A 15,059-nucleotide genomic window follows, 5' to 3' on the forward strand; every position below is an offset into this window, starting at 1 on the left:
CTCATTTTTATTTTATGCTTTGAAGAGATGGAAAAGACACTTGTGAATAATTTTTGTTATATTTAAATGACAGCTTTAAAATTACTTGGAATTATTGTCTTTGGAGGGGGCTATTCAAGAGAGGAAACTTCAGGATGAGGAAGGCCCAAAGCCTCATCCTTTAAATCCATAGCATTAAAAGCATCAGCATTGAAATAAAGTCTATAGGGATGAGCTGGAACTGAGCTAAATACATTGGCAGTTCTGCATCTGTCCCCTGTTTTTCCCTGCTTGGATTGTTGTACGTGCTGGGATTGATGCAGTCATGCCTGTTGGATCTTCAGTAGAGCAGAGCTGGCTGAGGGACTGCCAGAGGGGAAGGTCTAAATCACATGCTCCCTGCAAGCATCAGTAGGTGCCTCTTTCCAAAGCTCTTAAAGGAAAATCATTTCTCTCTGAGGGCCACCAAGTACCCAGGCATTCATACAGTGAAGATGAGGTGGGATAATGTGCTCTCCCTTTTGCCTCATGAAAAAAAAGAACTGGCTCTAACGTTTTGCTAGACTGTAAGAACACAGTACTTCTTTCACTTAATTAAAGCAAAATGATCTCATACAGTTCTCCTTTTTTCACTCCCTAGCAGCAAAAAGTGTGCCTTACCTGCAATGAGAGTAGCTGAGAAGTTTTCATTGGGACTTCCTACTTCAGTTTTAATGGGTAGGAAAGGAAGTGCTCATGGCTGTCTTGAACATAAAGGAGAATGAAATGGATGAAGGAAAAGTGTCCTAGTTATGTTGGTTTGATCAGTGTTTGGAACAATGCAGGATTTTCAATATTGGAGAGTTTATAACCTGTGGGGTAGGTTCCATAGTAAAACATTTGATATGGCCAAAATTGTATGTGAGATGTGTTCTGCCAGCAAAAATGCTACTTTAATAACAGCAATAACAGTGGGAATATTGTAAAGGAGACTTAGTTATAGATGCAGAAAAGTTAGGCTTGATTCATTTCTGAGCACAGTGTATGGAGCATCTTTTCTCTGTTGTTTGTACTCTTGTTTGTCGGTTTAACTGGACAGACTGGAGGATGAGCTGCCCTGTTAGGCTGAGACACTTTCTAGACTGGAAAACTGTCCTTACATTAACTGGGTAGAAGCAGTGCCTTGCTGCCTGAGATCTCTGAGTGCTCCCTTTCCTGCTTTGTAACATAAGGGCAACATGATGGTACTTACATTACAAGGATGTTTTGAAGGCAATCTAATTGGTTGTTTGTTGGTCCAGTCTTAGCATTAAAAGGACTGTTCTAGTGTCTGACTAGCTACATAAGAAAAATAGTAATGAGAACACTGATGAATAATTAGAGACCTGATTCTGAAGGAGTTGGCTGAAAAACTATTTCATGCCAAAGTGTCATTGCATAAGCCAGTCAAAACCCATGCCACAGAAGATGATATTAAAACCATTTTCATCTGGCTGAAACTTAAAGTACAATTTTACATTAATTTCATTAAAATATAGGTATTGGAAAATAATGAATTATTTTATTATTATTAATGAATAATTTTATTATTATGTATTAAACAGACCTGAATTGCTGTGTTTAGTATGGATGAAGAGAAATATATTAAGTGAGATTTACTAGTCTAGATCTGGTAGTAAGATCTAGTAAGATTGTGAGGTATTCTGAGAAAATGAACTTTTGTGGGGGGGGGGGGGGGGGGAAGATTTCTTAACTACCTTTTACAATTTGGCCTTGGAAGTTGCCTCTTCACTTTGTATGCAGTTTGAGTAAGTGTGCAGTTTTACAGCTTTAGCAGCAAAAGCATTCATGGTGTAAAAACCTGAATTCCAACAGTCAATAAAAGTATTCCTAAACTAAAATATGCAACTAACAAAAAAGAAAATAGAGAAGGGATGCAAAAGAATTTCTGGAGGCAAGTAAAGGTGCGTAGGAGTTGCATGTTCTATTAACAGAAGAAAAGATCCCCACATAAAATCTAATTTTACTTTGCCACTTTGTAACTTAGACATTGCTATTACAAACCTCTTTCAATTTTATACAAATTTTTATGATAGTCTGGAAAATAACTTTTCAGTAGTTCAATGATATTATTTCAAGCATGACAAGTTAAATAATAATTTTTGTAAGACTTTTTAGTTTTAGCCCAGTTAGAGCAGCCTGTGGTCAAGTATAGTGCCCTGCAAGGCTTTGAAGCTGCTGGCTTGGCCTTGGTACTTGGTGTCCCCTATTTCTGCTATGAAAATTCATCTTGATCTTCATGATAATGATGAGCTCTGCCTAACTACCAGTTGCCTAAAGACCTAATTTGGTTTTCCTCACAATCTGGGCATAATGTCTGGGATACATGATCCGTGTGCTAATGTCCAAGCAGACCCATCATTGCTTTGCTTAATAGCCTTTTCACTCCCAGTTTTTTTCTCTGATTTTCTTTGTACAACTTGTATTGCTGCTCCTATTCCTTCCAAGGACCACATCCAAGAAGAGTCTGCCTCTATTCCCTTGTAATCACTATTAGATTTTTAAAGAGAACTCAAAATCCCTCTCCTCCTCTCTGCAGACAGGGAGGGGGAGTGCACTAGCCCTGACATTCATGGCGATGCTCTGCTGAACTTGCTGAGATTCGTTGGTTTCTTCTTTTATTGACAGTTTCTTTTTCAGAAGGGACCTGATACCCCAGGCATCAGCTTGCACATGTTGAGCAGAGCATTGCTTCCCTTTACTGGCTAAAACCTAACTGTTGCAGCCCAGTATTTAGCTGGATTTCGTAGCCTCAGGGATGTATTAGATCTTCCAGATCCATGGATGGTGAGCCATAGAGCCACTGGAAAGTGCTACTCGGCAAATGTGTTACTAATGTGATCTCATGGTTCTCTTTTACCTAGAATGTTCCACCTGATTTGTCCATCTGCACCTTTGTGCTGGAGCAATCTCTGTCAGTACGGGCCCTCCAGGAAATGCTGGCTAACACAGAAGAAAAGGCAGAAGGGGTAAGTTATTAAATATTCACCTTTCTTCATCTTGCAAAATAGTACTTTTTTCCTGTGGTACCACAGCTTTCATGGCTATCACATGCTTACAGCATGATTGTGTTGAATTTCCCTCCTTTGCTACAGAAATGGTCTCTTTTTTTTGGAAATTATAAGCACTTGCAGTGTCCACTGAAGCTTGCCAGAGTTGTAAATTTACAGATTCAATGTGCTATGAGTCAGTATAGAGTTACAAGAGTGTTATAATTTGAGAATCTCATAATGTGTCATATAAAGCTTGATCACTTCTTCTGAACAAATAAACTTTCTGAGCATTCCTGACTATATTGGGTGAGACTGTCAAAAGGTCTTAAAATGACTTGGATGTATCCTGGTTGTGTCTGGAAACAATGAAACTCTTGTGTGTGCCCTGCGATAAAATATGCTGTGACAGACCTTTAAGCTGAAGATAAAATATTATTGAGCTTGGTGGACAAGAAATAGCAGTCTGGAAGATGAAGGATATAGGAATTACTTAAATCCTAAAGAATTATTATTATTATTATTATTCCTAATAGGAATTAATTAATTTTTTGACTAGCAAATAGTTATTTACAAACAAATCATAGTAGTGTAATTACTGTTCCCTGCAGTGCAGTTAATTTGATTTGTTATGCTGTAATTGAATATTCCATATGCACCTTATAGTGTTCATTTGAATGCTATGCTCTTGCTCAAATCCTGTTAATTTTTGAGGAAGAGTGACAGTAAGCATAGGAGTTATACAGGCAAAAGAGAAGTAGGTGTTAACCCTAAGTCCATCAGTCAAGAAAGCTGGCAGGAGATAAGCATGCCTCTGGTATTTATGGGGATACCTCAAGAAACCAAACTAATGTAGAGTAGTCAGTCCCATGAAATGCCAGGCACTTAGACTGAAAATGGTATTTGGGAAATGAAGTCTGGGAGCAGTCCCATGGATGGTCCAGAGTGTGTTCTGCAGTGACAATTTGTTCCAAGAGAATGACAAGCATATCTGAGAGAAGAGGTGGTACCAGAGTAAGCAGATACAGACTTCTAAACCCCTCTTCCTTTACTTTGTGAATACTGAAACCAGGAGCAAGCAAATTCACAGGGAAAAAAATTAAAATCAAAAGAACAGACACACACAGGTGTAATGTCAAAAATCACAGTCCAGTCCCCAGGAAGTAGAGTGATAACTGTGTATGGCCACATGTGTAGAGCAGAGCAACAGTTTTCTTTCTGCTTATTCCCAACAGATGTGAGCAGGGGCATGAACTAAATGAAGTGTAGGGGAATGTGTGATAAAGTAATGCTATAGGGCAGAATGCAGTGAATGAAAAAGCATTCAGTTTTTGAACATGAAGTACTGAAACTTTTCTTTAAATCATAAAATCAACTTGCAGATTTTCTCTTGCACTGTCTTTAGCAGAGTGCTGGGGCCATGTATTAGGAGAAGATTTGCTTTTCATAAAGAGAACACACCCGGAGAACACTGGAGAATGAGCAAACCTCTCTGCAGAATGTGTTCTGCTGGGAACAGGACAGAATTAAGACAGCTTTGTAGGGGTCTTAGGTGGAATATTTGAACTAGTTCTGGACTATTTTCTGCACTAGATGTGAGTAGAAAAAGATTTTTGTGGGGCACACTGACCGATGAGACACATCGTGTTTGGTGGTAATCTGGTATTTTCTAGAAAAAATTACTGATGTTTTCTGTGCATAACCATGAAGGTCAGAATTCTAGAAACTTATACCCATGCCTAAATAACACTGATGGCAGCTGTTTTGGTCTCTAGTGCTCTGTACTCAAAGGTCTTCTGAGATGTGCACAGGAAAGATAAAGCAAAGTTCTGAGTGTGGTTATTATGTGGCTCTTGGCTGTTTACAGAGTAGTTTACTGTGCTCTCAGCACCTACTGAATGCCAACACTAGCAGAAGATGCAGAGCTACAGCTATACCAACAGAGAGAGATGGTGTTCAGTAAATCATAAATATATTTCTACTGCAATGGCTTCTATAGAAATGCATTAGGAATCTGCTTGTGTCTCTTGCATATTAGTATCCTGATATTAGAAAAGAACAATCAGGAAAATAATTTGTAGACGAACACAAGGTCATGTTTTCAATATTTTTCTATTTAGTAAGTCTCTGAAAGTCAAGTTGGTACTAAAATGACTGAATATGTACTTGCTGATAAATTAATAGAACTGACATTTTGTATCTCTACGTGCTTTCTATGAAAAATACATAAATTTTGCCTTTGCATTTATATTTGTAAATCATAGGCCAGGTATTTATATAGACAGCTTCATATCTGTTTGAAGCAACTGTTAAAAGAAGTTTTAAGATACGAGGTTATTTGTCTTGCCTAAAGCACTATTGCCTTCTTAGAGAAGCATTAATTCTTTTTATTAAAATAACAGTGCTTCATTTCATTTAGTAGAAGAAAGTATAGCAATTTTTTGAGAAATTGTTACTAAAAACTGGTTTCAGTGTGTCCTCAGTTTTCTAGTGGAAAGAATCCTGCAAAAGGAGGTCTTTTCAGTCCTCAGTTACTTTTCATTGCATTAGAAATCAGTAAGATGCTGTGCTTATAAGAGTGCTGGTTTGCCTTTTTGTTGTGTAATCTCTTGAATGCTATGTTTATATAATAGGTATTCTTGTTATATAACAGGTAAGTTAGCAGTAATGGAATGGCTGAGTACTATGAACAAGATCTCATGCTGACTTGAGTCAGAACAATAAGCAGCTTTCTTGTGCCTAAGAAAGAATAACTGTGTGCACTTACTGGATTTACTGCTATTCTCAGTTAGTGTGCATTAAAGGTGCAAGATTGCTCTACAATAAATGCCTACATTTTTAGTGCAAGAATCCCAAAATGAGAATTTCCATACTTTGTGAGATCAGTGATCCATCTATCTGAGTATACCTACTTGACTCTTCTGAACCAGATAAATGCTAGTATCAAAGGCAACAGTGAAAAATTTCTAAAACTGAAATTTCCTAACAAAGAATGTGTGTAGTGCTCTGTTTCTTCTAGGCACTGAGTAGTTAGTTTGTGCTCTGAGGTTTCATCATTTCCCTGTAAAATAGCTCTGACAATTTATTAAAACACTGACATTCATAGCTTGCTTGAATGGTTTTGGTTTCAAAAATAAAACTTAAAGCTGCTTTATTTGCTTAGGTAGCATTATTTTCGCTTTTCATTTTAAACAGGTATTTTTTAAAATATATTTTTCTGGGGTGTGGAGTGCTATATGCAAGTACCACTTTCATCAGTTCATCAGCAGGACAGAAAGAAAAAACCAAAAACTAAAGAACCAGAAATAGATGAGGAAAAAGGGAGGAATCTTGTGGAGATGGAATAGTAAATAATTGTATAATGAGGAGTATTGTCACATAGTCTGGGCTATGGTGTGTTAGGCATGCAGAATTACAGGTGCACAGTCCTACACAAGGGTGACCTACAGCCTAGGTATTATTTTATAATATTTTGGGCTCATTTTCTTCGTGTAACTTTTTATTATTAGAAAAGCAGACGTAAGATGAAGATGAAAGTCCTTATGTTTTTATAAAGCATTTAAGACCATAAAAAGCATTCAGGCCATCTATTCTTAGCCTGGTTGTTATTTCCAGTGAACCTTCTCTGGACCCAAGTGCCTTGTATTTCACTAAAACTCATTAGTTGGAGTGATCCTGAGAAGGTGAATCCATAGCTGTTGGAGTAATTTAGGAATGTCATTGCAACATCCTGGAACTGTGTTTTGCTTCTGATTATTTTTCCTCTGATTATCTTTTTTGGTAGTTTGATGTTTTTTTATTTAAAAAAAAATATTTTAATTTAAATCACATCTTTCTTTCTTAGATTCAAGACCTCTATCATCTAGTAGTTTCTTCTTAAAATAAAAGCGATTAAATGCCATAATCAATTTCCTGGAAATTTTCCCTAATTTTCTTAAGAAGTGAAGCCTGGCCATCTATCCATTAGTGCTCTTGAATTCAGCAACTTCTCCAATTTCTGGACAATATGAACAATATTAGAAACAGGATTAGATAGTTCTTTCAGATATGATGGATATTGGGTAGGAGAAAGGGATCTAACTTGATATATCCTATAAGAGGAAAGGAAGGCAGAGTTTTCTCTTTTACCATCAACTGCTCTTGTGCTATTGCACCTTCTGCACAGGTGTTTTTCACTGAGAAAAGGTGTCACAAGGACATTGGAAGGAAGTTGCCAGATTTCAGGTGTGAGGGAGGGGTTTATAATTTTGTGGCTTCTTTCAGTTTTGAGATTTAAATGACTTTTTCATGAAAGTTAAGCAACAGACCTGTACATTGTATGCTGTTACCTGTCTCACATTTTATGACAAGGAAAATTATTTCCCTTTGTGCTGCTGTATACCCAGTAGAAAAGGGTATCCAGAAGAAAAGGTATTCAGACATATTTGACACAGAAGAATTCAACGTATTTTCTTAGCCTAGGTTGGTTCAAAAATGATTTAGATTTTGTCTGAAAGGTTTTTCTTTTTAAATAATCCCCAAGCAAACATGCTGCATGAAACATAGGTATGAGGATCAAAATTTGCCAACATGGTGTGCAAATTAAAATTACGTGTAAGGTAACCTTCATAAAGCCCATTGCTACTAACTATTATTTGAAATATATTTCAGAGGGTTTTTCATATGATTAAATATGAATTATTTTTTCTAGTGGGAAAATCTGAGTATTCCAAACACCATTACTCTCACTATTTATATAAAAAGGGGCTAGTTTGAACTTTCATTCTATTCTAATGCTTTTGTTACTTCAAAGAGATAAAAACCAGTTTTGTGCTCAGTGACTAGGTACAGGAAATTAAATTGGTTTGGCATTTAAAGGCAATTTTTCTGTAAGCGGACAAGCACAAAATCATCTATCATCTGTGTTGGCTGGAAAAAAAAAATTCTTTTTATTGTGCTGAGTTACACTTGGATTGCCTGTGTTTTCTGAAATATATCCAGCAGTCTCATTATATAAATAATATACTATTTTTTCCATCTTGTTATGTCTTTTATAGTACTTCATGTTAATTGTAATAAATGAGACCACTGAAATTTGAAAATTCTGGATTATATTTTACAGGCCATGCCTGATGAATAGACTATATACATATGTGTGTATTTACATATGACACATATAAGTACAGGTGTACATGACTTGCTTTCACATGCCAGTGTGTTGTACATCTGTGTGTGGATGGGAGACCTTGTATCCCAAACAGAGGGTTGTTCTTAACTGCACCAACCCAGTGGAGTGACTGAGAACTCTATTCTTAAATTGTCTTTTACAGAGATTTAATTAGTTTTTGTCAGCAGTGGTAAAACATTCTCTTCACTCTGGTCTACCAGAAGACTGGTGAGTGCCAAACCATTCCAATTCTACTGCTGACCATACATCCACAGGAAAATCTCATATCATTGGGAGGGTGTAGAGTAAGAGACATCTATTTTGGTGAGAGCTTCTGGAGCTGCTGTTTCTTGATCTGTGCTTTGGTCTTCCAACATGAGGTATATGCATGGGCTTTTTGTTTGTTCAGGTGTATGTAGGAGTATGAGACTCATGTAGGTTTTTTTGTTTGCTTGTTTGTTTGTTTGTTGGGTTTTTTCCCCAGTTTTATTAGCAAAATATTTGGAGCATTCAATTCCTTTGCTAATGGCTAGGTTTCATGCTACATGAACTGCTCGCTGGTAAAATCATCTGCACTTGGAGCATAATGTGTTTCTTTTGGAATTGTGTTTTAATGACTCCAGCAGGACAGATACACCAAACTCACTTATCCTCAATGGGGCCCAGTGGATTTCCCTCAGCTGCTTTTGTGGCCTTTCACTTCAAGTGTCAGCTTTTTGATTGCTTACTAGAATAGAGTGCAGTAGTGAAATAAGGATTTCTTTGCATGTCACCTGTAGCAAGAAGGTGAATGTGTAAGTAGTTACAAATTCTGTTTTCAATGACATAATGAACTAGGAACTAGAATACATCAGGAGAGCTTAGGACTCTCTAGAATTTATATTTAAATGATTTTTAAGTGCTTATTTGGAAAATTACACTGTATTTGGTTGGATTTTTTTTACTTCTGAGAAAACTTGAAGGTTTTTTTTGCTATTTGTCTTTCTAGACTTCATTATACAGTGGAACAATTTGCTCTCAGTTGCCTTAGTAAGCTTGAAATTTGTTTACTTTTAGGCAAAATGAAATGTAGGGTTAAATCCCTTTTTAATTGATCTTAGTTGCTGCATTATCTACTGAACACTTCAATGTGCAGTTTGCTGCGTTTTCCCCAATATTTATTTGCCCAGCAACTGTGCTATTCTAATACTGCATGCCATGAAGATTTGCTGTGCTTGGCAGCTCTATCCTGTCCTCGTGGCTGGTAATGAAGATATTAAACTCTGTTCATGCTAATATCAACTCCTGAGGGCTGGTCTCCCAGAGAGCTGCAGGTTCAGAGCTAGAAGCAGACTTCTTTCTGTGTGATACTTTTGGGTGTTCTCCCAACCCATCTGAAGAAAAACATTGGTTGTGGAAGGAAAAATCTGATTGTGGAATGAGTACTCAGTGGAGTATTCAGGCACTGTTGCAGTCTAACCTAGGGAGAGCTGTAGCAAATTCAATTCTGCCATTGAAGCGGAATGGAAAAGTGAGGATTAAAAGAAGAATTGGTTCAGATTCCATGTGGTCCTAGGGAACGAACTGAGAATAGTTGGACTAAAAGTTGCTGACTGAATATAAGCAATGTAGAAGTCACTGAAACTGGCACTCCTATGTATTGAGCTGCCACGAGGACAGCTGAAAAATACTGGCAGAGAGATTAGAATGAGGAACTAAGGATGTACTGTGTGACTTTTTACCTTGGATGAAAAAAAAAGGGAATCCCTTTGTTTTTATGTCTTTTACCTATAAGTAAAATTCTAAAGGTATTATCCCTCTGGCATCTATAAGCTATAGCTTGTTAAAATAAAGTAGGGCAACATACTCATGCTTTTCAGTAGAGATTCCCAGTTAGTTCCCGAAAGAGTTTGGGATTTTTTTGTATGAAATTTAAGCACAGCAAAATTGAAGATGGTACAGTTAAATTTATCTTCAGAATCAAATCCCTTTTTTTTATCAGCAGTTGGAATTGATGTACTAAAGGCTATTTATGCAAAATGATGAAAAGATAAATCCCACCAAATCCTCACATTCAGATGCTGTTCTAGAATGTTGAAGAGTCTCAGTTTTGCTGCTCAGTCCTATAAAAAGCTGAGGTAGTCTCCTAAACCGTTAATTTTGTTAATTCTTCCAGATGTCTCAACATAGATAGTAACACACTGCGTTTTTAAACTCAGGCTAGTGTAGATAAGCAGTAGGAATCAATAAGCTAAGCAGTGATTGATACTTGCATTTTTTTCTGATTTTGTTTGTCTTCATACCTCAGGACTGATTTATGCATGTGTTGAGGACTGAGCTTATTAAAGCTATGCATAAAATAATGCCAGAAATTGGGTCCTAGGCATCTCAGCCTAACCTCCCTGCTTTGTGTATAACACTGATTTTAGTAGATTCTTTAAATCTATTGATATGTCATATCGTGACATATCGATATTTCACAATATTGTGAAAATATTTTATTGTGAAAATTGAATTAATATTTGTGAGGTTAGCTTTACGGTAGTGAATATGATAAAATAGATAGGATTTGATTGTTTTGTCTTTAGAAGAATTTTTTAAAATCAATATGTAGTACAATGGTTGCACAACAAGCTGGAATGAAACAAAATGGTAATTAACCACTCTCTCATCTATGTTTTGCATGAGGAAGATTTGATGTTGAAAAGGTTATGGACATATGAAAGGCTGCATCATAAAACGGTGACATTTTTCTGTTTGTCTTAAATTTGTTAACTTCTTTTTTAAAAGTTAGCATAATTTCTTGAAAGCACAAAAACCTTAGACTTTAGCTTAGTCAAAAGTGCTTTGAGATATTAAATTGTTCATGGTTATATATGATTCTCGTGTGCTACAATTCTACTACTACTGATTGTACAAAGTGCAGTTTTACATTAATCTCTTAGCTGAGGCAAGGCCTGGATAAAGTGATAATCAAACATTGTATTCTCTCTTGTAATGTGCACAGCTGTAAGATGAATTATTTGTAAAGCCCAAAAAATTTAATTAAACACAACATAAGTTTTACTTTTGTCCATTTATATTGAGATTGGAAGTAATAATTATTCAATGCTTTTAAACAGACTGCTTATACTCAATAAATATCTCATAATATATATGAAAGTTCTCCATATCTCTATTGTCTTGTAATGGCTTCTTGTAAGGGTAGCTTCCTGAAATATTTGGCTAGGTTGGTTCAAAATTTAAAAAAGGAAGGATCCTTTTTTCCAACTCAGTGACTTATAATAGCAAATTAAAAGACTATTTTGGTGAGTGGTGTAAAATGCTATCAGTGTAGGAAATGCACAGCAGTGCTACAGAGGCTGGCAGTGTGGAAAATGTTAATTCTGTCTGCAGAACTGTGTAGCCAGAAACTAGACTCCTATCAGCCAACTTGGTAGGATCTCAGCAGCTGGAGCTGGGAGATTCCACATGGGAGTCTCCCTCTTGAAGTTTGCTCAACCTTTGGGAGTTACCAATACCTTCTGTGGTAATTAAAGAAAACAACAAACCACCCTTACCCTCAAATTCAGTCAAGATTTTTGTAATGGGAGTTTGTTCCTAACTCTCCTTATCCTGCAGGGTTCAGCACCTTAGGGTGCTTTTGATTCTAATGGTGCTCTGCATGCATCATAGGCTCCCATATTGTTTAAGTTTGGATGTGAATGGTCCTCCCAAAAGGGGTAACACTTGAACAACACCAACAAGGGTAGCATTAAAAGAAGAGATAGAGCTGGTGTAGTGAGACTGAGCAGGACTGAACAGACTGGATTCCTGTCTTGAACAGGAAATGGGAAGGATTTGATTTTAGGGTGGGTTCATCTCTGTATTGCCTCTGTGGTGTGTCTGTCAGAGTTGCTGATAAACATGCACAATTTCTTGCTGATAAACATGCACAATTTCTTGCTGCTGTCAGTGAACTGTTGCTGAGCAAGTCTGGATAGGCATGCATGTATGTAATTGCATCTCCTCAGGGCAATAGGAATTTTGAATCCATGGTAGCTACATCACTGAGCAAATCTATGCTATCTTATCAAAAATGATAGGTTTAGTGAGAACAGGTGTTATTTCACCTCTCCCTGGAGCAACCATTCGTTTGTGGAGAAATTATTTATTTTGATAAATAAAAATAACAGCCCAGCTGTTCCTTAAGGACTGTGGTAGTGTTGATTCACCAAGAAGGTTTCTGGTTTTGTAAAGTTTTGTTGGAGAGTCATCAAATAGTTTGTTTTAATTATAGCCTTCCAGGCAGGTGAGTGTATCAGTCTTGTATTTAAATACTACTGCAGTGTGAGAGCTACGCTATTTCAGGTCGAGTTAAAATACCTAGGTTTTGTTTCTCTCTTATCATAGAACATTTTTAATTACTTATCAGGATGGTAAGAACTCTTGAATTGGGGGTGGAGGGAAGGAAAGTGAAAGAAATGAAGGGGTTTAAGACCAGGGGTGTTAAGCAAACAGAGAGAGGCTGGCAATGGGGGACAACTCTGTAGGCAGAGGTGAGATTCTGTCCCTGGCCTCCAGGTGCCTTATTTGTGGCTGAGTCTGGGACCTGAGGACAGCAGAGAAGCCCATGTGAGCAGTGAACCCCTGCTCTTCACAGGGACACTGACTTACCTCTTAGAGTGGTAGGGTCATCCACTTATAGACCATGAGTTTGCCTCAGTGTGTGCCAGGATCACTCAGCTTTTCCTAAACCTGGATTTTGGTTTTTTAGTGTTTGAGGGCCACTCTTGTGAGCAGAGCCTTGTTTCCTCAAGGTTCAGTCAGAACTGCAGGCGCTCGGACAGGGAAGGGAGTTGCCTCTGCCTGCAGCATCTTGTGCATCCAACCTGCTGAGCTGCCTCCAGCCTCTGTGCTGGGGAGTGGGTCCCATGCCAGCAGGACCCATTTTGGAGTGTTTGAAGGATCTCAGCAGCAGTTAAAGCTCCTGCTGTGTTCCTGCAGGCAGTCTGGATTGACTCCTTCCTCTTCAAAAGCATGCCTGATAAATATACATGTATACACACACAAGCACATACACACACACATTTAGTTTTAAAAAGAGGGAATGTGCTCTCTGTGATGCTTCCTGACCTCTTTGTATGCACCTGTCCTTCATTTTTCAGGTGAAAATTGAAACCTGTATTTTAGAGTACATGGTAAGTGAGAAGGGGAGGTATTATCCCCAGTGGTTAGGTTTTGATATTGATCCATAAATATTCTTTTGACAAACATGATAGTTGCTGAGCTCTGAAGATTGTCCTCCCTTTCTCCTGCAGTCTCCTGTTTCTGCCTAGGCTACAGTCTTTTTAGCACTTGCTAGTTCTACTGTTAGTCTGACTAACCCTTTAGTCTATTAAATAATAGCCATTCCCTCTGTATGAATAGATAAGGCATTGTTTCCTTTTTTATGGGATAGGGGTGAAAGCTCAAGCCTTATTTTCCTTCATGGAAATGACGTACTTCTAAGTAAACAGAGCAAAGAAAAGAAACTTGTCAAGAACAAAGGGTATTCAGGCTTCTGCTAGTAAAACTGTGTTCTAATAATGTTGGCTGGTGTCATCTGCTTCAGTTTGGAGAGTCCTCTATTGTTGTATATGATTTTTGTAGTTAATGCTTGTTTCTGCAGATACTGCTGATAGAGTGGATTGTGCTTGTAATGATGGTGGTACATGCAGCTTCCACTCCTGAGGCAGCCTTTGCTAGCTGACAGTCTGTTGACAAATATGCAGAACACTCACTTTTTTTGAAAGATGTTTCTATTTAAAAAAATATTGGAATGAGTCACAAGATAACGGCATGCAAATAGCTGAAGGAAAGCGACAAATTTGGAAATCCTGTTTTTTCTTACTGGTGATTATTTAATGTGGTAAATTGACATAGTCTAGTGTATATGTAGGTCATTTGGCAACAAGCTATTTTAGTTATCTAGGTATTCATGCATTTTGGTCTTCCTGTAAAATTCCATTTCCAGGAGGTGTTTTTTTTTGTTAGAATATAAGTGATTTACTGGGTATAGCTTGGCTTCTTTTAAAGAACTTGTGCATTTGCCCAAATTTTAATAATGTCAGTAACTGATTAAATCCTTTGGCTGTTCCAAGAAATTTCAGGTGGGGTTTCTTATTCTCTCTCCTCAGCCATATGTCACTGTTTTTTAGGTACATTACTGAGGGAAATACAAAACTTTTGTCCTAGAGAAATGGCTTCTTGGTGAGTTTGGAGATCTTCAGAGGAATATATGAGGCAGCCAGCATTTGCCTCTGCCCAGACGACCACAGTTCTCTTTCTGTATGCTTTCTTGGTGTTACTGCAAGCAGTATGAGACTCAAGTGCTTCTTGTGACTCTGAGTATTCCAGGATGCTGCAAAGTATAAAATAAAACATTTTTAGGGGACTGAGAGCTTTGCGTGGGAAAAACACAGACTTGCTGAGTGTTGAGACTGCACCGCCTTTTTGTAGCTCAGATGTCTGACCCTACCCAGTTTGCTGAGTCCTTTCTCAACTCATGTATGCCATGGCTTGAGTTGAGAGAAGAAACAGCATATGCAATAAGCTTTCTACTGAGATTTCTTCTGAAATTACAGTAACTTTTCAATTTTTTCCCAGGGAATTTACAATAATTTTCGTCGATGACTTCAAGATTTTATTGTTTTGATGTAAAAAGAGTAAAGAAAAATATTATCTTAACACAAGTAAAAGCTTAAGCAAGAGAATAATGAAATAAAGTGATTTGTAGATCTTCCTGGTTAAAATTGATCATTTCTGCTTGATGTAGTTTATCAGTGAAGTACAAAAATTATTTTGTTACATGCCAAAACATTTTTCTCTCATTCTTCTTATTTTTCCTCTTTCTTTTTTCACCCTAGCATCTTATTCACAATGTCTTTTACCACAGGCCACTCTTT

The 15,059-nt window shown here is 37.4% G+C and overlaps 1 protein-coding gene across 1 annotated transcript in view; it reads left to right on the forward strand.

Moving 5' to 3' along the window:
* The first annotated feature begins 1,196 nt into the window (after positions 1-1,196).
* LOC132325703 (ryanodine receptor 2-like) overlaps positions 1,197-15,059 on the forward strand; it is a 132,546-nt gene continuing 118,683 nt past the window's right edge. The window contains exons 1-2 of the mRNA XM_059843286.1: positions 1,197-1,202; positions 2,883-2,987. Coding sequence (XP_059699269.1) covers positions 1,197-1,202; positions 2,883-2,987 — 111 coding nt within the window. The remainder of the gene's footprint in view (positions 1,203-2,882; positions 2,988-15,059) is intronic.

This window comes from Haemorhous mexicanus, chromosome 3, assembly GCF_027477595.1.
Source record: "Haemorhous mexicanus isolate bHaeMex1 chromosome 3, bHaeMex1.pri, whole genome shotgun sequence".
Classification (NCBI taxonomy): Eukaryota; Metazoa; Chordata; class Aves; order Passeriformes; family Fringillidae; genus Haemorhous; species Haemorhous mexicanus.